The following is a 25,208-nucleotide window of genomic DNA, read 5'->3' on the forward strand; positions in this document are numbered from 1 at the left end:
ACATTGGTGTTAAAATTCAAACTAATATCAATTATAAGACCTGATCCAAAGATTTTTTTGGGGACTTCTCCACCAACATTTAATTTACTCCTTTTATACTTGTTGCTTTTCTGTGAAAGAAATAAAACAAATAAAGACAACTGAAAAGTTAACCCTACAAACTAGCAAGACATTTTCTCTTCATAAAACTTGCTAAATCAAAAAAAAATGAAACTCAGCCCACAAATTGTGACTGGAAGCAATGCATACATGTCCATTAAGTCTTTGTTTGAAGGTTGGGCAATCGACTTGCCCAGGAAAGGAGGGAGGAGAGGTTTAGATATATCGTAGGTAGTGAGGAGGGAAAGAGGTGACTCCCTCTATCCGAACTCCCCAACGCAGTCTCAAAATGAAGGAAAGGAAACCGGGAAGAATGTAAACTAGGATTCAGCTGCTCCAACGGCCAACATCAGTGTCCTTGGTCCAGTCTGTCTTTGTGGGTTCATCCTGCTTCCACCAATACCATCGGCTCACTGCAATCCTGATTGGCTATGAAGGGGAGTGGGGGCCGGGTCTGCTGCTGTGTCCTCGAAGCTCATTGGCTTTGGACAACATACCTCAATCGGAGGTGAGGTTCTAACAAGAGTTCCAGAGTTGGTGTTTTTCAAGATCACGTTCTACAGCGTTCTCCTACACACTGACATCTAGGCTGCCTCTCAAATGACACCCTAGTCCCTATACAGTGCACTTAATTTGTCCATGTGGCTCTAGTCAAAAGTAGAGCACTGTATATGGAATAGGGTGTCTTTGAGATAGCCTAGGTCTACTGGGCTAAAGACTACCACTATGGATGACCAGACAAACACCTTGGGGGAGCTAGCTATCGCTCTGGAATGGGGCCGTTTAAGGAGAGAGGCTCTACAGGCAGGTGGAGAAGTGCCTCGATATGAAAACAAAATGGCATCAGTGAGGGGTGTTCATAGTGTTCTACTGTACAGGAAAGCCCCTGTCCTTTCAGTGCAGATCTGTAGTGGGGGACATCCAATCCAGCGATAAGGGGAGGTGGGATAGCGACGGGCTGCAGTGGATGGGGTTGGGTTTGTGTTTGGTGGAGGAGGAGGAAGGGTGGGGCATCACACTGGCACAAGGGGAGGCGAAATGTCCAAAAGGGGGAGAGGGAGGGAGGGAACCCGGATAAAGGAGATGATACCTGCTGTACAGGTGTGCATTGAGTTATTCTTTGCAGCAAAAGTCTCTGTGTTCAATGTGTATGTGTAGGTGTACATGTGTCTGTAAAGCATAAAAAGGTCCAGTCAAACAAAGTTCAGTTCAGCTCTCCATTCAGAAAAACTGCCAATTCTTTGTGCTGATCAGTCTGTCAGTTGAACGTAGAGGTGCTGCCACCCTCTGGCTGGACTGGTGATATCATAGCTGCTGCACGATGATGAGAGGGGGAGATGGGGAACAGCTCTCAAAGCGGAGAGAGCGGCGGGGAGGGACGGATATGAGAATAACTCCAGTGATAGAGAGATGGACAGTAAAGGAGAAAGGAAGGTGCTGAAGGGACAACACGACAGCACTGGTTTTGGTATTCTGGTTCTGGCTGTGGTCGGTCAGGGGGAGGGGCTAGTAGAGGTCATGCAGGGGTTCGGAGGTGAAGGGTGACGAGGTCTTAACTCCCATAATGCATGGTGTTGCTAGGGATGGCCATGGGAGAGGCCATGGAGATGGCGGGTCCCCCCATGGTGAACTGGTTGGTGACGGGATAATGCTGCTGCTGCTGGTTAGAGCTGCTGCTGCTGCTAGGACCTGATTGGCCAGTAGAAGCTCCTGGAGTGTGGGGGAGAAAATGGGAAGGAGAGAGTGGTAAAGAGTGTTATCACCTTCCCTTGAGTGGTTGTGGGCCAACTATGTCACACACTTCAGAATCCACCCCCCATTTACACAAATGATAGGCGTTTAGGGAACTTGACGACCCCCAGGTGCACGTTTTGGTTTTGCCCTAGCACTACAAATAATCAAAGCTCGATGAGGAGTTCATTATTTAAATCAGGACCGAGTTTAGGAAACCCTTGTATAGTGTATAAAGAGACGTACCCTGGACGATTCCGGTGCTCATGATGGAGCCCATCCTGGAGTGGGTGTGATTCACTATCCCTGTGTTCACTGAGGGCGGGAACAGAGGAAATAGTGAGACCGTATTAATGCACACACAAACACACAGTCAGTCACACTGTCTGTGCTTGTCTGTCAGTCAGTCCATCAGTCCATAGTATCCTACCGAGGGGGATGAGGTTGTTGTGGGACACCGTCGAGCCGCTGCCCATGACTGTACTGAGGTCATAGGCTGTAGGCATCCCTGAGAGAGAGAGAGATGAAAGGGTGATACAGGGAAGAGAGTGAGATGGGGAGGAGAGAGAACGAGAGAGATGGGGAGAGAAAGGGAGCGAAATGGGAGAAAAGCACAACAGAAGCATAAGCATCCTTTCTCTCTCACACACCGTTTTCCCCTCAGAGAGAGCATGCATCCCCCGTCTATCAGCTGCTCTGTTGGCCTGATCTATTCTGTGATATCCCTACAGTTTAGTAAGACATTTGGTGGTGATGCTGTATGGATGCTTTTGCCTGATGATGCTATCATGGGTCAGATTGTTTGTATCGTCTGTGTGTTTACCTGACACAGCATTGTTCTGCCTCATGCAGTGTGTGTGTGTGTGTCCTCTACCAGTGTCCTCTATGTGTGTGTATTTACCTGACACAGCCATGCCCTGGCTCATGCTGTAGGCCCCCCCAGTGTTCCACATGGTCTCAGAGGGGGAGGTGTAGTGCGACCCAGGAGGGGGTGTGGGGGTGCTGCCTGTGTACCTACAAAAACACACACATACACGCCATGAGAGGGAGCTCCCCTCTCGTTATCCTGAATGGCACAGGCCGAGGGCAGCGGAACAGACCAACTCACCTGAAAAAGGGGTTCTTCAAGTCCAGGAGGTTGCTGGACTTGGAGCCTGTCTGGTCCACTTGGGCGACAATACTGATGTCGTAGCTTTGTCTGTGAGGAGGGAAGAGAGCCAGGGATTGGTATAGGAGGAGGTGAGAAGGGAGGTGGATCGATTAACACAGACAGACAGAGAAGCACAGATTCAGCAAGCACACATCTGTAATACACATATATACAGTGCTTTCGGAAGGTATTCAGACCCCTTGACGTTTTCCACATTTTGTTATAGATAAAAAAAATCTAAACACAATACCTCATAATGACAAAGCAAAAACAAGTTAGACATTTTTCCTGATTTATATTATAAAAGAAAAATTGAAATATGATATTTACATAAGTATTCAAATCCTTTACTAAGTACTTTGTTGAAGCACCTTTGGCAGCAATTATAGCCTAGCCAATTATAGCCGACAACGTTGAGACAGCCTATAAGGAGGTCAGAGACCTGACCATGCGGTGCAAGGAGAACAACCTCTCCCTCAATGTGATCAAGACAAAGGAGAGGATTGTGGACTACAGGAAAAGGAGGACTGAGCACACCCCCATTCTCATCGACGGGGCTGTAGTGGAGCAGGTTGAGAGCTTCATGTTCCTTGGCATCCACATCACCAACAAACTAACATGGTCCAAGCACACCAAGGAAGTCGTGAAGAGGGCACGACAAAACCTATTCCCTCTCAGGAGGCTGAAAAGATTTGTCATGGGTCCTCAGATCCTCAAAAGGTTCTACAAGCTGCATCATCGAGAGCATCCTGACGGGTTGCATCACTGCCTGGTATGGCAACTACTTGGCCTAAGACCGCAAGGCATTACAGAGGGTAGTGCGTACGGCCCAGTACATCACTGGTGCCAAGCTTCCTGCCATCCAGGATCTCTATACCAGGCTGTGTCAGAAGAAGGCCCTAAAAATTGTCAAAGACTCCTGCCACCCTAGTCAGACTGTTCTCTCGGCTACCGCATGGCAAGCGGTACCGAAGCGCCAAGTCTAGGTCCAAGAGGCTCCGAAACAGCTTCTACCCCCAAGCCATAAGACTCCTGAACAGCTAATCAAATGGCTACCCAGACTATTTGCACCCCCCCCCCTACATTGCTGCTAATCTCTGTTATTATCTATGCATAGTAACTTTAATAACTCTACCTATGTGTACATATTACCTCAATTACCTTGACACTGGTGCCCCCACACATTGACTCTGTACCAGTAACCTCTGTATATAGCCATTGTTATTTACTGCTGCTCTTTAATTTTAAGTTATTCTTATGTCATACTTTTTTATTGGTATTTTCTTAAAACTGCCAGGTTTCCTCCAGATGTGACACTTGGCATTCGGACCAAAGAGTTCAATCTTGGTTTCATCAGACCAGAGAATATTGTTTCTCATGGTCTGAGTCTTTTAGGTGCCTTTTGGCAAACTCCAAGCAGGCTGTCATGTGCATTTTAATGAGGAGTGGCTTCCATCTGGCCACAACCATTAAGGCCTGATTGGTGGAGTGTTGCAGAGATGGTTGTCCTTCTGGAAGGTTCTCCCATCGCCACAGATGAACTCTGGAGCTCTGTCAGAGTGACCACCTTGGTTCTTGGTCACCTCCCTGACCAAGGCCCTTCTCCCCCGATTGCTCAGCTTGGCCGGGAGGCCAGCTTCAGTAAGAGTCTTGGTGGTTCCAAACTTCTTCCAATTTAAGAATGATGGAGGCCACTGTGTTTTTGGGGACCTTCAATGGTGCAGAAATGTGCCTCGACACTATCCTGTCTCGGAGCTCTACGGACAATTCCTTCAACCTCATTGCTTGGTTTTTGCTTTGACATGCACTGTCAACTGTGGGATCTTATATAGACAGGTGTGCCATTCCAAATCATGTCCAATCAATTGAATTTACCACAGGTGGACTCCAATCAAGTTGTAGTAACAGCTCAAGGATGATCAATGGAAACAGGATGCATCGGAGCTCAATTTCGAGTCTCATAGCAAAGGGTCTGAAAACTGGTGCACATGTGACGTAGAACGCCATTTCCGGGGACCACTTTTAGCTCGTGAGCTCTACTTTCAGAACTACTGGCTAAAACTAATTCAAAAGGGCCAGAGAATATCAAGTTATTTCAAGTTTGTAGTGGCTGTTTAGAGAATCTTGGTTGCTGACCATGGCATCAATTATCATATCTCAGTATAGAGCACTACATACCAAATAAGTATCATTAATAAACTGTTAACAGTAATATATTCTATAAAGGAGACCCTTTAACATCATGGCATGTGTAGCTATAGTCCAGAGTGTTAATAGGCTTGGGCGCTATATAACACGTTAAACAGTGCAGAAGGTACTCTTATACACACATACCATCTTGTCAACATCCAATAAATATGTCCTTTCAGAGATTCTTGTCCAGCCATCTCATTATGTGTCCAGCAGTCATTGTCCTGCTAGTGTGAGTCCATTGGTCCATGACACATTAGGCCTTTGCTTGAGCTTGTGTCTGCTACTCCTGTGTCTCCGTCTCTGTCAGCGTCAGCTCCTGTGGTTCTGGGTCAGGTAGCTCCTGTGGTTCTGGGTCAGGTTGCTCCTGTGGTTGAGCTACAATGCCTGTCTTTATTTTTATTGTTTCTACAAGATCTAAACTGTCCATATTTATCTGTTCTACAATGCCCCCCTCCTCCCCTACGGCTGCCGGTGCCTTTTCCTTCTCCTCATTCTCCTCCGTCTTCAGAGGCATCCATGACTCTTTGTGCAGCCTCTCGTTATTCTCCACCCCCTGGACACCAGGGGGCACTGTGGCGGCCATAGCAGGCGGCAGGTGCTTGAACTCTTCATCGTTCACATCATAGTCCTTCATCTTATGGTCCAGGATCCACCAGCGGCCCGCGAAGCCAACGTCCAGTACCCGCGTGTGGAGCTCCCTCCAGGGGATAGAGAGGTTGGAGCACTGGGCCTCGTAAAGACTGGCGTCCGGGTTGTAATCGGCGAAGTAGGTGAGTGAGACCACTCCCAGGCTGAGGTGACGTAACCTTCCCTCGTTACGAAGCTTCGCCAGCTTCTGCACGTGCCCATCCGATGTTCCACTGCGTATCCACGGCGTCAGGAGCCCGAGCTGATTGGCTGTATCCAGGACGGTGGTCTCGAAGGAGGCGTCGTCGGGGTTTGTGTAGATGCAGGTGCCGGCTCCACCCAGAAGGCTCAGGTAGATGGAAGCTTTGATTGGCCTCTCCCACGCGCCTACCACAATCTCACGACACGCCTCCTTGTAGTCTCTGGACATGCCGCTAAACCACACACCTGATTGAGAGGGGAGAGAATTGTGAGAAAAAGACAGACAGCATTCACACGAGATAAGATAGATGGTTTACTAAAACAAAGGCAAAACAGACTGACAGCATATCCCTAGACATGGTAGTGAGGCATGCACACAATTATAATGTTTTGTGTGCCAACACTGTATTGTATTGCATTGCATTTCCAAACTGACAGGGATTGTCTCAGAGAGAGGTCACAGCAATAACTTCAGTCACGTGCCTTCCTCCACCCTGTGATTGCAAGCAGGGGCAACTGTAAAGGATCAACAGCTAACAATGCCTTTACATAGACGAGTATGAAGTACATTTTCAAATCTAACTTGTGTAAAAACCACAACGTGATACAGTTTGTTTGAAGCTAATGTCACATAATCTGATAACCTCATGAATGACTTTGGCAAGACAGTTAAGCAAGAAAGATCATGCGTTCGTTCAGGTTCGTAAAGGCGTGGTGGGCTAACACGGCAACCAAGAGATAGATCGATTTCTTACCCAATTTGCTATTTTTCAACCTCTCCCATCGGGTGCCATTGACGGGTCCTGCTCCTGCTTCTGCTACAGAGGTGGAGCACCATCTCCTAAGCACCCACGAGGCAGCCATGTTCGTCAGACAGAAGCCGATCGTTCCGGAAGTTCACATTCGGACTGTCTCGGATCGGAAAAACACAGAAGACCGGAAAATACATTAATATCCAATGTGATGTTTTTATTTTATTTATTGAGACAAAATGGCATGTCAGTGAAAAGTTGTATTATTATTATTTTTCCCGTAAAAAAACAAATATCCAGTTCTGCTTAAAAATAATGTTATTACATCCCTGTAATATCATTAGAAACTAATAAATATAATGTAAGTACAAATGTTTTTTCGTTTTTTTACATTCGGGTAACACCCATATAACAAAGAAAACACATTTGGCGCACCGCATTATCTTCCGTCTGTACCTGGTCACGTGAACACGATGATCCGTCTTGAGCCAACACAGGATCCGTTGTGTACATAAGGTGACGTGGAACAGGCGAGTGATAATGTGAATTTAGTGCACCGTAGTTGAAATTAACACAATTAGCTAGCTAGTTTATTCAGACAACCAACGCAGTACACGTTTAAAAAAAACATATTTAACTATGTGCTGCTGTTGTTAGGTGAGTTGATATTGAGATATAAAGCGAGACAACAGTGCTAGCTCGACAGCTGTCAGGCTAGCGAGGTGGTCGTGCCAGCACTGCTAACATAGCTGACTGGCTCGCATTGCGGACACAACACAACAGAACCTCCTGCGACAAACAGGTAAGTCTCGGATCACGACGGCCAACGTATGACTATAAATCTGACGCTACCTACTAGCTAGAGTTACAGTAAACTATAGGCATAAACATGACACAGACTGCTAGCCTGCCAAACAGATCAACACAATCTGTCATTTGTCAGATAAAAAAAATTGCACCTGCATATTCGATGTCGCATGCCTACACATGTTGTTACGTATGCTTTAGAAGGCAGCCAACAAAGAGAACATCTTGTCCATATGTAGCAAAAGCTAGCAGGCTACCTTATCTGGGAGAAGAACACAGACTGTTGCCATACGTCCGACTCAACAGTTGAGTACATTTCTCATCTCCGTCCAGGTCTTGCATGAAGTGGTCATCTTTCCAGAGTTACCATGGCGAGTCCAGATGATCTGAAGTTCCAAGGTGAGGCTCATGGAGTGGCTCCCATCCTCCTCTCTCTGTTTATCCCCTTTCACCTCTTCACTCTTCCCCTCTCTCCTTGTCTCTACATCTCTCACTGCCACTGTCCTGCACCTCCTCTCTCGGTCCCTCCTTCATTCCCTCACTCTAACCACCACTGTCTTCTTCTCTAGAGTTTGAGGAGGCCACTGACCTGCTGTTAGCAGACCCTGGGGCCTCCACCCTCAGTATGTCTGGCTCCAGCAGAACGGCCCCGGCCGGTGCCACTGGGGACATCAAACTGGACATGTCCGATGATGAGGGACAGGAGGAGAGTTCAGAGGTCAGGACAATGAATGAGTCCAATCACATCGCTCCATTGATAATCAGAAATTTTGCCTTTGTAATGATGTTTGCACAAACAGCCAAAAACCAAGCAATATGGGGATAACTGATTTGACATTACTGTTTACAGCTCCTAAGAGGGGAGAAACAAACTAGCGGTTTCTGGACCTTTGAGTACTACCAGTCGTTCTTCAATGTGGATACAATGCAGGTACAATATGCTTGAAATAACAGTTTAATCTGCACTCGTGAGGCTGGTCTATGTTGCTGTTTTAACATCTGCCTTATAGAAACCATTAATGTAGTGGTGTTAGTTGCTGTGCAATGTCCATTGGTTGACTGACTTCCTGTCATGGGATGCAGGTGCTGGACAGGGTCAAGGGGTCGGTGATGCCTTTACCAGGACGGAACTTCATCAAACATACCCTCCAGTCGAGTCCGGATTTATATGGTAATGGGACACAAATCACCACTATAGCTTAGATAAAATTGTTCCTAGATAGTTAGATCTGAATTAGAATGGACCTTAGAATGTTAACTTTTATTGCCGTAAAACTGGACGACAGTTTGCCAAACTCTGCATATCTTAGGTTGTAATGTGAACCACCTCTACCCAGACTAACCTTACCTCCTGGTTCCCCGTATGTCCAGGTCCCTTCTGGATCTGTGTTACGCTGGTGTTCTCTCTGGCCATCAGTGGTAACCTGTCCACCTTCCTGAAATCTCTGGGGAGCCCTGATTACCACTACAGACCCCAGTTCCACAGAGGTATGGTACCTGGGGGTTACAGCTTGGCTCCTTATCAATGGTTTCATGTGAGATTTGCTATGTAAACAAAGGGGATTGTTGACTGTTTTACTTTTCAGCACAGAGGCCTTTTTCAAGACCATGTTATATTACATGCAATAGCAGTGATGTTGCTTGCTTTTTCTCACTCCCTCAGTGACGATAGCTGCAGTAGTGATCTTCCTGTATGCCTGGCTGGTGCCCCTGGGTGTATGGGGTTTCCTGACCTGGAGGCGGAGGGAGGAGAGGCAGCAGAGTGGTTACTCCTTCCTGGAGACAGTGTGTGTCTATGGCTACTCCCTCTTCATCTACATCCCCACCTCAGTGAGTCAGCAGACACACTTGTAATTGTCTGGGTTGTAATTCAGCTAGCAAAACATTAATCCCCTTGCTAAATGTTTTGCAATGGAAAATGAAGTTCAGGTGGTACCCACTTTACGGTTTCATAGTTTTTAGTTTTTGTGCCTAGTGAATATGACCCTTTTCTATAGTGTATTTCTATCTGATTGGGACCCAATCCGAACATTTTGTTCTCTAACAAACCAATCACCTCCCTCTCAGGTGTTGTGGATCTTACCATTCGAATGGCTCCAATGGCTGCTGATCCTGGTCGCCATGGTGATCTCTGGGTCGGTCCTGGTGCTCACCTTCTGGCCTGTCGTCCGCGATGACACCAAGGTGACTGCTTTTGCCACCGTGGCAACAATCGTCATTCTCCATGCGCTGCTATCAATTGGCTGCAAGGTAAGAGCCCACTAAGAGTGCTATGGGCAATAGTTACCTAGCCCCATCCTCCTAGGCCCTGTTCAAATAATTTGAAGAATGGCAGTTATCATGTTCTGACATTTTATATAGAAATTAGTCCTCATTTCACTTAAACAAAAAATGTTTGAACCAGGCCCTAATCATAATCTAAATGGGAATGTCGCGGCTGTATGTGCCTCAGGGGAAATGTTTCATGTCTCATCTCCAACACCCTACTTCAGTCTCTCATTCTTCGTTAAGTTTCTAACCCTTTACACCTGTCTCCTCTGTCCCTCTATGCCATCTTTCAGATGTATTTCTTCCAGACAGCGACTCGCACACCAGTTCCTACACTCGCACCCAACCACACAGCAGCAATATAGACCAACAAGACCCACTGACCAAGAGGAACATGAGGGAGGGAGATGTGTCAAAGTTTGAGACCACTGGGGAATCTGAAAGGACTAGATAAAAGGTTTAGGCTTTTGTTACCTACTCTGTGAGCATTGGAAGAGTAGCTAGCTGGCTGACTGCAAAACAGATGAGTCAATGGCGAAATCGTTAACTACATTGTCGTGTGAGTAGGGCTATAAGAGTCGAGAGGGAAATGTTGGATGAAATCAGTTTACAGCACCTGTGTGGACGTTTTTTTTTCAGTTCAGTGGGTCACACATTATCCAGTCCTTTCAGATCAGATAAGGGGACGTAGCTCCTGCATACTCCGATGCTCTAACCAATAATAAGGATCCACAGAGGACTGACAAGTGGTCAGAAAGGTACCCATAACATTGGAGGTTCTGGATGTGCTAACCCTACTCTAGTACATTATGGACTTAACTGGATCAGCAGCCCATTAAAGTACTGTGTAATTGACTACAAATGTTATTACAAAAAGGGACAAGGATAGAGGCCTATGAGTATTAACAAATTATGGGTTATGAGGATTGCATTGGGGGGAAATGTTTTGCTTCTGCACTTGTATATTGTAATAAATCTATTTATCATGGAGAAGTTGGGTGCACCTCAATAGTCGAGACTTCCTCTTATCTCATTTTATCTGCACTAAAAAACATAGGAAAGGAGGAAGCATGAGATCTGCTCTAACCAGCTCAGTTCTGTCAGTGCAGATGGAGACAAGGAAAGGAATTATTTTTAGACTTGAAATCCTCAGCTGCAGTCTGATCTTGAGATGAACCTATTGGAGGGAAATGCTGTATGAATGTTTAATGTACTAATACAGGGGTGGCCAACCTTATCCATAAAGGTGCATACTTGTGTTCCAGCCAAGCAAAAACACCTGATTCTACCATCAGATGAGTTGGATCAACAGGTATGTTACAGCTTGGCTGGAACCAAGGCCTACTACACCCACGCCAGCCCTCTGCGGGTGAGGTTGTATACCTCCGAGATGGAAAAGGGTTGTCCTGGAACGTGTAGTACTGTGCTGACTAATGTATCCACACCACTTTTTCTTTTTGTAGATAGACTTGTAAATTAAGGAAAGGGTTTGTCAGTGTATTTAATTATTTATTCTTTGTTCACACTTCCCGGGTTTGTGATTAAACTGTCATTCCAGTCAATTGCTTCATCTTCTTGGTGTTGAGGGCAGGGGTCTAACGCTGGTCTTGGAGTGCTGTCTTGGCAGGCTTTTGTTCCAGCCCAGCACTACCACATCTGATTTAAATTAATTAGTTTAATTAGTTGGTAGGTATTGGGCTGGGACAAAGGCTGCAAAATATCCACCATCTACATTTCATATGAGGAAATATAGAGATCCCAGGTATGCAGCATTTGTTCCAGCCCTTAGCTTACTGTACTTTGAAAACATTGATTCTTGTTTGTCCAGACACCTCAGGGGCTAGGCTCAGCAATGATCCCTGAGATTTGAGGTAGTTGCTTTGTGTGTGTGCGCTTGGAGGACACATTTACAGCTATAGTCCTTGGGCACATCAATGTCTGCTGACCATGTACGCTCAAGATGACGTTATAAAATCAGATTTCATTAGTCATCCCTAACTGCTGGTTTTGGTTTGGAAAATCCGATCCTAGATCTGTGGCTAATTGTCAGGGGCAATTTATTACCTCAAGCAATACAAACAGGAGTCTTCCTGATGCACTTTCCATCAATAGATGTCCCTTGAGGTCCCAGAGAAAAGTGTTTGAATGCTAAGCTAGCAACTATCACAACATTGGTGTTAAAATTCAAACTAATATCAATTATAAGACCTGATCCAAAGATTTTTTTGGGGACTTCTCCACCAACATTTAATTTACTCCTTTTATACTTGTTGCTTTTCTGTGAAAGAAATAAAACAAATAAAGACAACTGAAAAGTTAACCCTACAAACTAGCAAGACATTTTCTCTTCATAAAACTTGCTAAATCAAAAAAAAAAATGAAACTCAGCCCACAAATTGTGACTGGAAGCAATGCATACATGTCCATTAAGTCTTTGTTTGAAGGTTGGGCAATCGACTTGCCCAGGAAAGGAGGGAGGAGAGGTTTAGATATATCGTAGGTAGTGAGGAGGGAAAGAGGTGACTCCCTCTATCCGAACTCCCCAACGCAGTCTCAAAATGAAGGAAAGGAAACCGGGGAAGAATGTAAACTAGGATTCAGCTGCTCCAACGGCCAACATCAGTGTCCTTGGTCCAGTCTGTCTTTGTGGGTTCATCCTGCTTCCACCAATACCATCGGCTCACTGCAATCCTGATTGGCTATGAAGGGGAGTGGGGGGCCGGGTCTGCTGCTGTGTCCTCGAAGCTCATTGGCTTTGGACAACATACCTCAATCGGAGGTGAGGTTCTAACAAGAGTTCCAGAGTTGGTGTTTTTCAAGATCACGTTCTACAGCGTTCTCCTACACACTGACATCTAGGCTGCCTCTCAAATGACACCCTAGTCCCTATACAGTGCACTTAATTTGTCCATGTGGCTCTAGTCAAAAGTAGAGCACTGTATATGGAATAGGGTGTCTTTTGAGATAGCCTAGGTCTACTGGGCTAAAGACTACCACTATGGATGACCAGACAAACACCTTGGGGGGAGCTAGCTATCGCTCTGGAATGGGGCCGTTTAAGGAGAGAGGCTCTACAGGCAGGTGGAGAAGTGCCTCGATATGAAAACAAAATGGCATCAGTGAGGGTTGTTCATAGTGTTCTACTGTACAGGAAAGCCCCCTGTCCTTTCAGTGCAGATCTGTAGTGGGGGACATCCAATCCAGCGATAAGGGGAGGTGGGATAGCGACGGGCTGCAGTGGATGGGGTTGGGTTTGTGTTTGGTGGAGGAGGAGGAAGGGTGGGGCATCACACTGGCACAAGGGGAGGCGAAATGTCCAAAAGGGGGGAGAGGGAGGGAGGGAACCCGGATAAAGGAGATGATACCTGCTGTACAGGTGTGCATTGAGTTATTCTTTGCAGCAAAAGTCTCTGTGTTCAATGTGTATGTGTAGGTGTACATGTGTCTGTAAAGCATAAAAAGGTCCAGTCAAACAAAGTTCAGTTCAGCTCTCCATTCAGAAAAACTGCCAATTCTTTGTGCTGATCAGTCTGTCAGTTGAACGTAGAGGTGCTGCCACCCTCTGGCTGGACTGGTGATATCATAGCTGCTGCACGATGATGAGAGGGGAAGATGGGGAACAGCTCTCAAAGCGGAGAGAGCGGCGGGGAGGGACGGATATGAGAATAACTCCAGTGATAGAGAGATGGACAGTAAAGGAGAAAGGAAGGTGCTGAAGGGACAACACGACAGCACTGGTTTTGGTATTCTGGTTCTGGCTGTGGTCGGTCAGGGGAGGGGCTAGTAGAGGTCATGCAGGGGTTCGGAGGTGAAGGGTGACGAGGTCTTAACTCCCATAATGCATGGTGTTGCTAGGGATGGCCATGGGAGAGGCCATGGAGATGGCGGGTCCCCCCATGGTGAACTGGTTGGTGACGGGATAATGCTGCTGCTGCTGGTTAGAGCTGCTGCTGCTGCTAGGACCTGATTGGCCAGTAGAAGCTCCTGGAGTGTGGGGGAGAAAATGGGAAGGAGAGAGTGGTAAAGAGTGTTATCACCTTCCCTTGAGTGGTTGTGGGCCAACTATGTCACACACTTCAGAATCCACCCCCCCCATTTACACAAATGATAGGCGTTTAGGGAACTTGACGACCCCCCAGGTGCACGTTTTGGTTTTGCCCTAGCACTACAAATAATCAAAGCTCGATGAGGAGTTCATTATTTAAATCAGGACCGAGTTTAGGAAACCCTTGTATAGTGTATAAAGAGACGTACCCTGGACGATTCCGGTGCTCATGATGGAGCCCATCCTGGAGTGGGTGTGATTCACTATCCCTGTGTTCACTGAGGGCGGGAACAGAGGAAATAGTGAGACCGTATTAATGCACACACAAACACACAGTCAGTCACACTGTCTGTGCTTGTCTGTCAGTCAGTCCATCAGTCCATAGTATCCTACCGAGGGGGATGAGGTTGTTGTGGGACACCGTCGAGCCGCTGCCCATGACTGTACTGAGGTCATAGGCTGTAGGCATCCCTGAGAGAGAGAGAGATAGAGAGAGAGATGAAAGGGTGATACAGGGAAGAGAGTGAGATGGGGAGGAGAGAGAACGAGAGAGATGGGGAGAGAAAGGGAGCGAAATGGGAGAAAAGCACAACAGAAGCATAAGCATCCTTTCTCTCTCACACACCGTTTTCCCCTCAGAGAGAGCATGCATCCCCCGTCTATCAGCTGCTCTGTTGGCCTGATCTATTCTGTGATATCCCTACAGTTTAGTAAGACATTTGGTGGTGATGCTGTATGGATGCTTTTGCCTGATGATGCTATCATGGGTCAGATTGTTTGTATCGTCTGTGTGTTTACCTGACACAGCATTGTTCTGCCTCATGCAGTGTGTGTGTGTGTGTCCTCTACCAGTGTCCTCTATGTGTGTGTATTTACCTGACACAGCCATGCCCTGGCTCATGCTGTAGGCCCCCCCAGTGTTCCACATGGTCTCAGAGGGGGAGGTGTAGTGCGACCCAGGAGGGGGTGTGGGGGTGCTGCCTGTGTACCTACAAAAACACACACATACACGCCATGAGAGGGAGCTCCCCCTCTCGTTATCCTGAATGGCACAGGCCGAGGGCAGCGGAACAGACCAACTCACCTGAAAAAGGGGTTCTTCAAGTCCAGGAGGTTGCTGGACTTGGAGCCTGTCTGGTCCACTTGGGCGACAATACTGATGTCGTAGCTTTGTCTGTGAGGAGGGAAGAGAGCCAGGGATTGGTATAGGAGGAGGTGAGAAGGGAGGTGGATCGATTAACACAGACAGACAGAGAAGCACAGATTCAGCAAGCACACATCTGTAATACACATATATACAGTGCTTTCGGAAGGTATTCAGACCCCTTGACGTTTTCCACATTTTGTTATAGATAAAAAAATCTAAACACAATACCTCATAATGACAAAGCAAAAACAAGTTAGACATTTTTCCTGATTTATATTATAAAAGAAAAATTGAAATATGATATTTACATAAGTATTCAAATCCTTTACTAAGTACTTTGTTGAAGCACCTTTGGCAGCAATTATAGCCTAGCCAATTATAGCCGACAACGTTGAGACAGCCTATAAGGAGGTCAGAGACCTGACCATGCGGTGCAAGGAGAACAACCTCTCCCTCAATGTGATCAAGACAAAGGAGAGGATTGTGGACTACAGGAAAAGGAGGACTGAGCACACCCCCATTCTCATCGACGGGGCTGTAGTGGAGCAGGTTGAGAGCTTCATGTTCCTTGGCATCCACATCACCAACAAACTAACATGGTCCAAGCACACCAAGGAAGTCGTGAAGAGGGCACGACAAAACCTATTCCCTCTCAGGAGGCTGAAAAGATTTGTCATGGGTCCTCAGATCCTCAAAAGGTTCTACAAGCTGCATCATCGAGAGCATCCTGACGGGTTGCATCACTGCCTGGTATGGCAACTACTTGGCCTAAGACCGCAAGGCATTACAGAGGGTAGTGCGTACGGCCCAGTACATCACTGGTGCCAAGCTTCCTGCCATCCAGGATCTCTATACCAGGCTGTGTCAGAAGAAGGCCCTAAAAATTGTCAAAGACTCCTGCCACCCTAGTCAGACTGTTCTCTCGGCTACCGCATGGCAAGCGGTACCGAAGCGCCAAGTCTAGGTCCAAGAGGCTCCGAAACAGCTTCTACCCCCAAGCCATAAGACTCCTGAACAGCTAATCAAATGGCTACCCAGACTATTTGCACCCCCCCCCTACATTGCTGCTAATCTCTGTTATTATCTATGCATAGTCACTTTAATAACTCTACCTATATGTACATATTACCTCAATTACCTTGACACTGGTGCCCCCACACATTGACTCTGTGCCAGTAACCTCTGTATATAGCCATTGTTATTTACTGCTGCTCTTTAATTTTAAGTTATTCTTATGTCATACTTTTTATTGGTATTTTCTTAAAACTGCCAGGTTTCCTCCAGATGTGACACTTGGCATTCGGACCAAAGAGTTCAATCTTGGTTTCATCAGACCAGAGAATATTGTTTCTCATGGTCTGAGTCTTTTAGGTGCCTTTTGGCAAACTCCAAGCAGGCTGTCATGTGCATTTTAATGAGGAGTGGCTTCCATCTGGCCACAACCATTAAGGCCTGATTGGTGGAGTGTTGCCGAGATGGTTGTCCTTCTGGAAGGTTCTCCCATCGCCACAGATGAACTCTGGAGCTCTGTCAGAGTGACCACCGGGTTCTTGGTCACCTCCTTGACCAAGGCCCTTCTCCCCCGATTGCTCAGCTTGGCCGGGAGGCCAGCTTCAGTAAGAGTCTTGGTGGTTCCAAACTTCTTCCAATTTAAAGAATGATGGAGGCCACTGTGTTTTGGGGACCTTCAATGGTGCAGAAATGTTTTGGTACCCTTCTCCAGATCTGTGCCTCGACACGATCCTGTCTCGGAGCTCTACGGACAATTCCTTCAACCTCATTGCTTGGTTTTTGCTTTGACATGCACTGTCAACTGTGGGATCTTATATAGACAGGTGTGCCATTCCAAATCATGTCCAATCAATTGAATTTACCACAGGTGGACTCCAATCAAGTTGTAGTAACAGCTCAAGGATGATCAATGGAAACAGGATGCATTGGAGCTCAATTTCGAGTCTCATAGCAAAGGGTCTGAATACTTACGTAAATAAGGTAAGTTTAAGTATTTTAAATACATTTGCAAACATTTCTACAAACTTGTTTTCGCTTTGTCATTATGGGCTGGTGTGTGTAAATTGCTGAGGATTTTTGTTATTTAATACATTTTAGATTAAGACTATTACCTAACAAAATTTAGATAAAGTCGAGGGATCTGAATACTTTCCAAATGCACTGGGTAGCTCCAAAAGTATTGAGGCAGTGAGACATTTTGTTGTTTTGATACATGAGGTTGCAGATGCACATATCATCCACAACCCCCCACCCCACCAAATTCTAACCTCCCCTGTTATTGTAGTGGGGAGAGGTTAGCATGAGGTTACACTATAACTTCCTCACTCATTATTTACGATTCATTCAGGAATATATGTAATCATGGTAGCATCCACAGTATTTAGAAACATTTTATTGTTATTTACAATAAAAGTGACTCAAAAATGACAATTCATTATTTACCATCAATTTCAATTGGGCACAAAATAATTGGAAACAATTTCTAAATGGTTCACCCGATATGGATGAAAATACCCTCAAATTAAAGCTTAGTCTGCACTTCATCCCCATAGTCATTGTATGAGGCAATTTCTTTATAATTGTCGCTGTCCAAATACTTTTGGAGCTCATTGTATATCACCTACACACATATTCATTTAGAATTGTCATATAACACAAGCCTGGGCCTAGAGGTGAATGGCAACACACTAACACCAAAGCCTCCCCTCCCCAACAGACTCCCAGTAGATCCCTCTACAGTCTCTCACCTCTTGTTGGCGATGAGCAGTGCTGTGCCGGAAAGTGTGTCTCCTGCCTTGGTGAAGAGAGGTGACTGGAGCAGACAACGGACCTGGTACCAGTGGGTCAGGGGCTCTGTGGGGGCTGTAGAGAGCCACACTGTCACCCTGCAGAGAGAGGGAGGGGGTTCGAGGTCATCCTACTCCAGTACAAGCATGGTCAGATATTCGGTAGGAACAGCCCTTTACAACTTATTGTGAAATGTTCCTATAGTGAATGTATTGTACTATATTGTATTGCTTTTAAGTTGCACCCACTTTCTGTCTTTGTGTTTATTACAATGTCTGTGAGAAAAAGAAGTGATGAAAGAAAAAGGAAAGTGACGGTGTGGCTGTAGTCAGGATCCATGTAGGTCAGGAGTCCTGGATCCATGTAGGTCAGGAGTCCTGGATCCATGTAGGTCAGGAGTCCTGGATCCATGTAGGTCAGGAGTCCTGGATCATGTGATTTTACTCCTGACCACACACACTTCAGCCCTGGTTAAGGCAGCTTAGGCCAACTTACATTGATCCCATGAACGCTACGTCGAACCAGAAGGCCAGGCCGTGCACCAGCCCTGAGTGCATCATATGGAACTTAAAGGGAATCTCTATCCTGAAAGAGAGAGCGAGAGAAGGGAAAAGAGGGAAAGAGAGAAAAGAGTGGGATAAGCGTTAGTCTAGTTAAAGGGGCAATCAGCTGTTGCTACATCCATTTTTTGGACTTATAAATTAATGATATATACCCATTATGTCTTGAAGAATATAACTTATAAATACCTCATGAGCTTAGTTCAACTGCCGTACCCCATCAGAACCCAAAATATAAGTTTGTTTTACTCCAATGTTTGTAAACAAAGTAAATGTAAACAATATATATCATCAAAACATGGTTAAAACTATAATTTTGATATTATGGATGGTCAGTCCTTGCATCCATAGCTCAGTCTATGAATTTGACAGTGGCTACATTTCTCCAGACCCATCCTTCAGCTTTTTACATAAAGGGGACGGGGAATTTGCTTTGTTATTGTTTCAACTGCTGATTGCTGTTTTAAGGTTATTTTTAGACACTAGAAGGAATTATGTAGTATTTTTGCTGATGTAGAAAATTCAAAAATCGGAAGTAGCCCCATATTAGAGAAGTAGGACATCCCTACATTCAGTAACATGTATCTACGCATCTCAATTCTCAAATCTATGAATAACAATTCAATAATAAATATATGAGGGAATAACAGACACAGACAAACGGCACACAGACCTGTACAAATCCTCCTCTTTGGCCTCCAGAAAGTTGACTGTGTATTTGACAGACTTGGCCATCAAGATACGGATATCAAATGTGTCCTGAGAGGGGGGGATGGGGAAGAGGGAAGCAAGAGTATCCAGGTAAGTCCCAGTTAGGTAGAAATGTTTTATGGCAGCATTGGCTAGAGTGGGTACGGAGACGGTCTATGCCTTAATTTAATGATCTAGAACAGAGGCTGTACCCAGAACCAGGCCCTCCGGCCGGGCCCGGCTCTCCCAGCAGAGTGACAGTGGAGCAGGCACTGAGGAGGCCTACCCAGCTGACTACCGCTGGAAAATTATGTGTGTGTGTGTCGTTGTCGGTGTGTGTGGTGTGTCGCTGTGTGTGATAAAAGGGTTGAGATTAATTCAATGAACACCCCTTATGAGCAGTGATAGTACTGTTGAAACCTCACTGTTGGTTCTGTGGTGTTAGACTGGGCGAAAACATTGGGATCCTAAACTCAGACCGCATCTAACTTATCTGTTCCAGCCGTCATAACACACAGTGTGACGGTGGTATCTTCTACCACAAACACACACTCGCCATACAGTCAATCTCCTATCCTGCATCAGTGTTTGCCCATAAACACACATACCTCATGTACCACCCTTAGACATAATCAAACACACAGGCCAGTCCGTACTATGCAACCCAATTTTCCACAAACAGCTCGCCCTCACATACCCCCTGACTATTTCAGGCCTTAAACACCCCATCCCATAAACATTTCCTAGTTAACCTCCCCCATGCACCCCAATCATCTTGGGGGGGGGTATCACTTTAACCGACACGGTGTGCGGGGCAGGCAATGTCAGAAGATGGGTGTTCAAGAGTCTGACATACAACTGTGAATTCTACGTACCACAATGGGCTGGCGAAAGTACTCATCCACCGCTGCTCCTCGCAGGGCTGAGAGGTCCACACCATGGAAGGAAGGCTGGTACCTGAATGAGGGAGAGAGAGAATCATCATCAACTCAATCCCATCAACTACAGCAGCACAACGAAAAGTGACTGATATCTCCGTACATTCACTGCTTCTACTCCCAGAGCTTCTTCTCTTGCCACTTCCCCCTCCGTCCCTCCAACCCCATCCTTCCTCCTACTCCCCGTTTCTCTCCTCCCTCCCCTCCTACTCACCAGAAGTTGGCCTTGGTGAACTGCTCCATGTAGAGCTGTTCGTCTGTGAAGGGGGCCAGGTGCACGTCACCGATGGTGGGGAACATTTTACCTGCGACACACATGAAGTCAGTTAATGATGGTACAATCACCAGTGGCTAGTCATGATGAATATGTCTCTCAGTTTTAAAATGTAGACTTGAATATTATTTACTGCTTGGGCTTCAAAATAATCTTCAGACCTTTTGACATTTTCTCCCTTTCTCATTCCCTCCCACTCTACCCCTTTCTATGCTCTCCCTCCAACCTTCCCTCTGTCTCACCACTAGGCTTGAGGAACTTCTTGGCGTGGAGGTAGCTCTCCAACATCCTCTCGTTGAAGAGCATGTAGCCCATGGGCTCTGAGATGATGATGTCCACCTGCTCAGGTAGCGTAACCTCCTCTACTTTACCAGGGATCACCACCACACGGTCCCCCAGACGGTTAGTGTTCACCAGGACCTAGTGGAGGGTACACCAGAGGGTTAGAGTTCACCCGGACCTAGTGGAGGGGACACCAGAGGGTTATAGTTCACCAGGACCTAGTGGAGGGTACACCAGATGGTTAGAGTTCACCAGGGCCTAGTGGAGGGTACACCAGAGGGTTAGAGTTCACCCGGACCTAGTGGAGGGGACACCAGAGGGTTAGAGTTCACCAGGACCTAGTGGAGGGGACACCAGAGGGTTAGAGTTCACCAGGACCTAGTGGAGGGTACACCAGAGGGTTAGAGTTCACCAGGACCTAGTGGAGAGGACACCAGAGGGTTAGAGTTCACCAGGGCCTAGTGGACAGGACACCAGAGGGTTAGAGTTCACCAGGGCCTAGTGGAGGGTACACCAGAGGGTTAGAGTTCACCAGGACCTAGTGGAGAGGACACTAGAGGGTTAGAGTTCACCAGGGCCAAGTGGAGAGGACACCAGGGGGTTAGAGTTCACCCAGACCTAGTGGAGGGTTAGTGTGTGTGTATTAGAGTGAGGCTGATACATCTGCCAGATTTATGGCTACATAGCATGTCAAGAAGAGGATAGGGTTTGAGCAGGGGTGGTTTGTCAAAATCAATTTGCGGGCCAGAAAAAGTGCAGTTAATTGGAAATATATAGGTCACTTAATTGACATAGTTTAGGGTGTCTGTTACCTCTGCATGCTGGGCCATGGTGCTGGCCTCCACAGCGTAGACCTTCCTGGCCCCAGCCTGAGCAGCAAAGAACGACAGAATCCCTGAACCACAGCCCACATCCAACACCACCTAGAGAGAGAGGAATGGACTCTAATTCATCCATGATAAAGACATCAATGAAATCCAGCAGTGTCTACTGCCCAAACCAATTAAACAGTTTAGCTTCAAATACAGCAAAGGACTCAATTCAGAACAAGCTATATTTAAGTCCCAGGACAGTGCATCAGTACCTTGTCCTTGAAGTCAGTGTGGTTCTGGAGGATGGCCCTCTGATAGGTTCCTGTCCTGACGTAGTCCTGCATCATGTTCTGCTGCTGGGAGAGGTAGCCATAGAACTGGAGGAGCGAAGGCGAGAGAGAGAACAGGGCAGTGAGAGGAAAATAAAGTGACAGAACAGCTTATTTTTCACGAGGTGTTTTAATATTGTCACTGAGCTAATAAAGGTTGGAATAAATGATTTATTGCAATGCATGTCAGATTCTGCGTGTGCACCTGGAAGTACTGTACTGCGGATGATTCCTCTGTCCTGTCGCTGAAGACCGACTGCTCTCCACTGTGGCCGCGGCAGTTCTTCAGGAGGTTATAGAACGATGAGAACTCTGAGGAGATCGTCATAACAGGTTATAAGCAGGACAAATCAGACAAGTTATAAACAGTCTTAAGCCAGTCATAATGGGGAGAAATCAAACAAACAATAATAATAACCAATTATAACAGTTCACAAGGATGACAGAGGCAAGACAAGTATGAGAAACAATAAGAATCTCTTTATGAGGACAGGAACATGTGCACTAGGACAGGGATTCAAAGACACAGACACACAGGAGACAGAGGGTCAATGACAGAGACAGATATAGCCTACTGGCAGGCAGTCAAAGACAGACAGAAAAAACAGACAGACAATGACAGCATTCTCTGAGACAGAGTGGCGTTGGTTGCCGGGGGTTAGCTACCTGCAGGTGAGGTGAACTGTAGCAGGACGCTGTTGCAGCCCAGCGTGATGATGAACGACTGTTTCCCCACGCGACTGCACTCTGTGTCCCTGGAGACCGAACACTTGAACACACATGTCTCCTCTGCTGTGAGAGGTGTCATACAATAGTTAGGGCCCAGCAACACTCCTACAACAGGTCATTCATGGAATAAGCGTGGCACAGGAGTATGTGGCTTACCGTAGGTCACGCAATATGAAGAACAACATGCTAACAGAACTGGCCTGATCACACACAGAGCTTTATTGACTCAATTAGCATTAAAGCATCTCAACCATAGCAGCAAGCAAAGAGATATTTGTAACCTCCTTTAGCCGAGGGAAAGTCAGTAATTTATTCTATTGAAGCTATTTCACACACACTCCTGGATGATTAAGATGACATAGTTTTAAAGACTGGATATGTGAAAGCAATATATTGGCAAGGTAGGTCTAGTGCTGTGCCTGCATGGCAGTGAGATAATCTGTGGTATAATCCAGCAGTTGTGATGGGATTAAGGCTAGCGCTGTTACTTAGATTAGCCAGATGCAGCATGTTTTATTAACAGACCAAACTAGCGTCTGACACCGGATTAACCTGCGATAAATATGAGAGCCGGAGTGTGTGTGTTGCTTAACAAGTGTGTGTTCGATGCAAAGGCTAGGAGATAGAGTGCATGCTTTAAAATATGTAGGCTACAACCATCTCCCTCCACTAGACCTGGCCTGTCTACAAGGCCCTTCAGCTGAACATTGTGGTAAATGACAATGACAGATGGGGGACAAGGACTGTCACTATAGACATGTTACAGATATGGAACAACCAGATGACAGTCATGTCAATGTTCTAACAGGATAATGTCAGGTCATAATAGACACTTGTCAAAGTGAAGAGCAAAATTGTGCTATTTTTGCTGGGCCAAGGCATTGCCCCTCATGGACAATGTAAATACACCCATTCCAGCATGATACAGACATTACTAGTGTGCTGTGTTTGATTGAGGTGCTTATGTGTCTATAATAAAGCAGAAATAAAATGATTGTGTGGCAAGACACTATTTTTCCAAGTGGAAAACATAAAATTGGTCAGATTACTTTAGACTCAGTCGTGCTGCTCTATGTAGCAATTCAATCGGGAGTTCATTCCTGCCTGGTGTGGAAACGTTTATCTTCCATCATCATGGGAATGTTGGAAGAGGAAACGGCTGTTGGGCCTATGGACCGGACCAGGCAATCACACATATCATAAAACTTTGATAGGACACCTTGAAAAACATCCTTCCACACAGTCATTTCTACTTTCCCCACAGCCCAAGCTCGACTGTATCAAAACGAGGAACATCACCGCTTCTTGAAAGGGACATCCCATCTGTGCCTCACAATGTAACAAAAGCTGCAAGCGCTCAGCGCGAGCACACAAGTGATCGACAGGGGAGTAGGGAGGTGGGGGACTAGCTGGCTATTGTTCAGGGGAGAACAAAGATGAATAACTAATACGAGCCTGGTTTAGCTCATCGAAACACAAGGACCCATATTTAGCCTTAAAAAAACGATTTCGTTAATAATCGATATTTATTCACTCAGCTAGGCATCTACAGTAGATTAGATAACCATAAAGTAGCACGCGCGAGCCACCGGGGTGAGCTTGCTTGTTTGCACCGCTACTCGTATGATCTGTGCGCAAAGACGACGACGTTCCGAAACAAAACACTTTTAAGATACCCATCTCAAAGGGTCAAATGTTATCTTGCTTTATCATAACTATCTAATAAAGAGGGCAATGCTCATATGACGCAGTTTGTTTTAACTGTTATAACTCTGTGGCATTAAGGGCAAACCATTGCGTAGTATGGCTGATAGCTTATTGGGGCAAAAATGAAAGAGCACGTTAACATGTCAATTAGCTTTGGCTATCTGCGTAAATGTGTAACGAGCTGAAATGCGATCATTGAAATGCAATATGGCGCTAAATTGTTAGCAAGTTGATATTAGTAAACAGGGTAGGTATCTAATGTGCTTGGTCACACTTAGCTTGCTGTCCTGGAAACGTCTCGTGTGAGCTAAAACTGACTACTTCGCATTAAATTAATAATTTAAAGAATATTCCTCAAGACAAATAGATAGGTAAGAAAAAACGTGGTCCACAAGCCACGAAATGAGCGCAGTAAGCTTGCTAAAGCTAACCTCCTATAGTTAGCTAAGCTACCAACAGTGCGCTGTCGTGGTGCTGGAGAAGTAACCTTAGTTAACTAAGTTATGTTAGCTAGCTAATAGCGATAAGCGAAAACAACAGTCCCCATTACGTTGGATTATATAGGTGGAACCAGTCGGGTTTGAAGTGGAACCCGCACACACGTGCAAGACCAGGCACTCGCATCGGTTAGCTAGCTATCTTTTTAGCATTTAGCTCTGGCTAGTTCGCTAGGGTAACGTCAGTTAACAAGGAGTCCAGGCCGAACCGGGGTATGGAAGAGCCGTCTCAAGTCCACTCACCGTTGGAGAGGTTGATCATGGCCGCGTCCTGTGTGGCTTTCACCTCCAGTCGTAGAGGCTGCTGCTCGGAGTGACGCTGTATTTCTCCGTTTGCGTCTCCGATAGAGAGGAGCCGCACGCCGGGAAACACCGACACCGCCATCTTCGATCTGTGGGAAGAGACAGCTCACTGTGGCCTCACATCCAGCGTTGGACGTGCACTCACGACAGGAAACGGGATACACACAGCTCTACCGCCACTCTGTGGCCGAGAGGCAAACTGCTTAGTGCAAATACAGTAGACTGCACTGACTTCTGTTGTCACTGCTGTACACTGTTTCAGCAAAGA

General features: G+C 46.2%; 3 protein-coding genes across 7 annotated transcripts; 1 reads left to right on the top strand and 2 right to left on the bottom strand.

Annotated features, from left to right (window-relative positions):
- Positions 1-52: 52 nt before the first annotated feature.
- LOC135554508 (histone-arginine methyltransferase CARM1-like) lies at positions 53-7,897 on the bottom strand. 4 transcript variants are annotated; one of them, XM_064986851.1, is made up of 6 exons: positions 4,247-5,451; positions 2,939-3,028; positions 2,732-2,844; positions 2,261-2,338; positions 2,077-2,145; positions 53-1,809 (listed from the first exon to the last, which is right to left on the bottom strand). In XM_064986851.1, exons 1-6 carry the CDS (start codon positions 4,357-4,359, stop codon positions 1,652-1,654), a joined length of 621 nt encoding a protein of 206 aa, XP_064842923.1. In that variant the 5' UTR covers positions 4,360-5,451; the 3' UTR covers positions 53-1,651. The 4 variants fall into 4 exon arrangements, 3 of the variants coding, with proteins under 3 accessions (XP_064842923.1, XP_064842922.1, XP_064842921.1); XR_010457700.1 differs by lacking the exons at positions 53-1,809; positions 2,077-2,145; positions 2,732-2,844 and adding an exon at positions 6,757-7,212 and having other exon boundaries at positions 5,315-6,247; XM_064986850.1 differs by lacking the exons at positions 53-1,809; positions 2,077-2,145; positions 2,261-2,338; positions 2,732-2,844; positions 2,939-3,028 and adding exons at positions 6,757-6,909; positions 7,818-7,897 and having other exon boundaries at positions 4,360-6,247.
- LOC135554510 (protein YIPF1-like) lies at positions 7,484-10,786 on the top strand. The gene is made up of 9 exons (XM_064986852.1): positions 7,484-7,555; positions 7,894-7,959; positions 8,130-8,278; positions 8,411-8,491; positions 8,644-8,731; positions 8,932-9,048; positions 9,224-9,390; positions 9,628-9,810; positions 10,122-10,786. The coding sequence occupies exons 2-9, from the start codon at positions 7,929-7,931 to the stop codon at positions 10,191-10,193; spliced, it is 888 nt and encodes a 295-aa protein (XP_064842924.1). The 5' UTR covers positions 7,484-7,555; positions 7,894-7,928; the 3' UTR covers positions 10,194-10,786.
- A 1,260-nt stretch (positions 10,787-12,046) lies between these two features.
- LOC135554506 (histone-arginine methyltransferase CARM1) lies at positions 12,047-25,059 on the bottom strand. Of its 2 annotated transcripts, none has more exons than XM_064986846.1 (16): positions 24,881-25,059; positions 22,371-22,493; positions 21,910-22,016; positions 21,648-21,752; positions 21,376-21,486; positions 20,524-20,701; positions 20,222-20,312; positions 19,945-20,026; positions 19,053-19,138; positions 18,315-18,404; positions 17,780-17,917; positions 14,958-15,047; positions 14,750-14,862; positions 14,267-14,344; positions 14,083-14,151; positions 12,047-13,812 (listed from the first exon to the last, which is right to left on the bottom strand). In XM_064986846.1, exons 1-16 carry the CDS (start codon positions 25,020-25,022, stop codon positions 13,655-13,657), a joined length of 1,761 nt encoding a protein of 586 aa, XP_064842918.1. In that variant the 5' UTR covers positions 25,023-25,059; the 3' UTR covers positions 12,047-13,654. The 2 variants fall into 2 exon arrangements, with proteins under 2 accessions (XP_064842918.1, XP_064842917.1); XM_064986845.1 differs by having other exon boundaries at positions 22,371-22,496.
- Between the last annotated feature and the right edge of the window lie 149 nt (positions 25,060-25,208).

Source organism: Oncorhynchus masou, chromosome 14, assembly GCF_036934945.1.
Source record: "Oncorhynchus masou masou isolate Uvic2021 chromosome 14, UVic_Omas_1.1, whole genome shotgun sequence".
Lineage (NCBI taxonomy): Eukaryota > Metazoa > Chordata > Actinopteri > Salmoniformes > Salmonidae > Oncorhynchus > Oncorhynchus masou.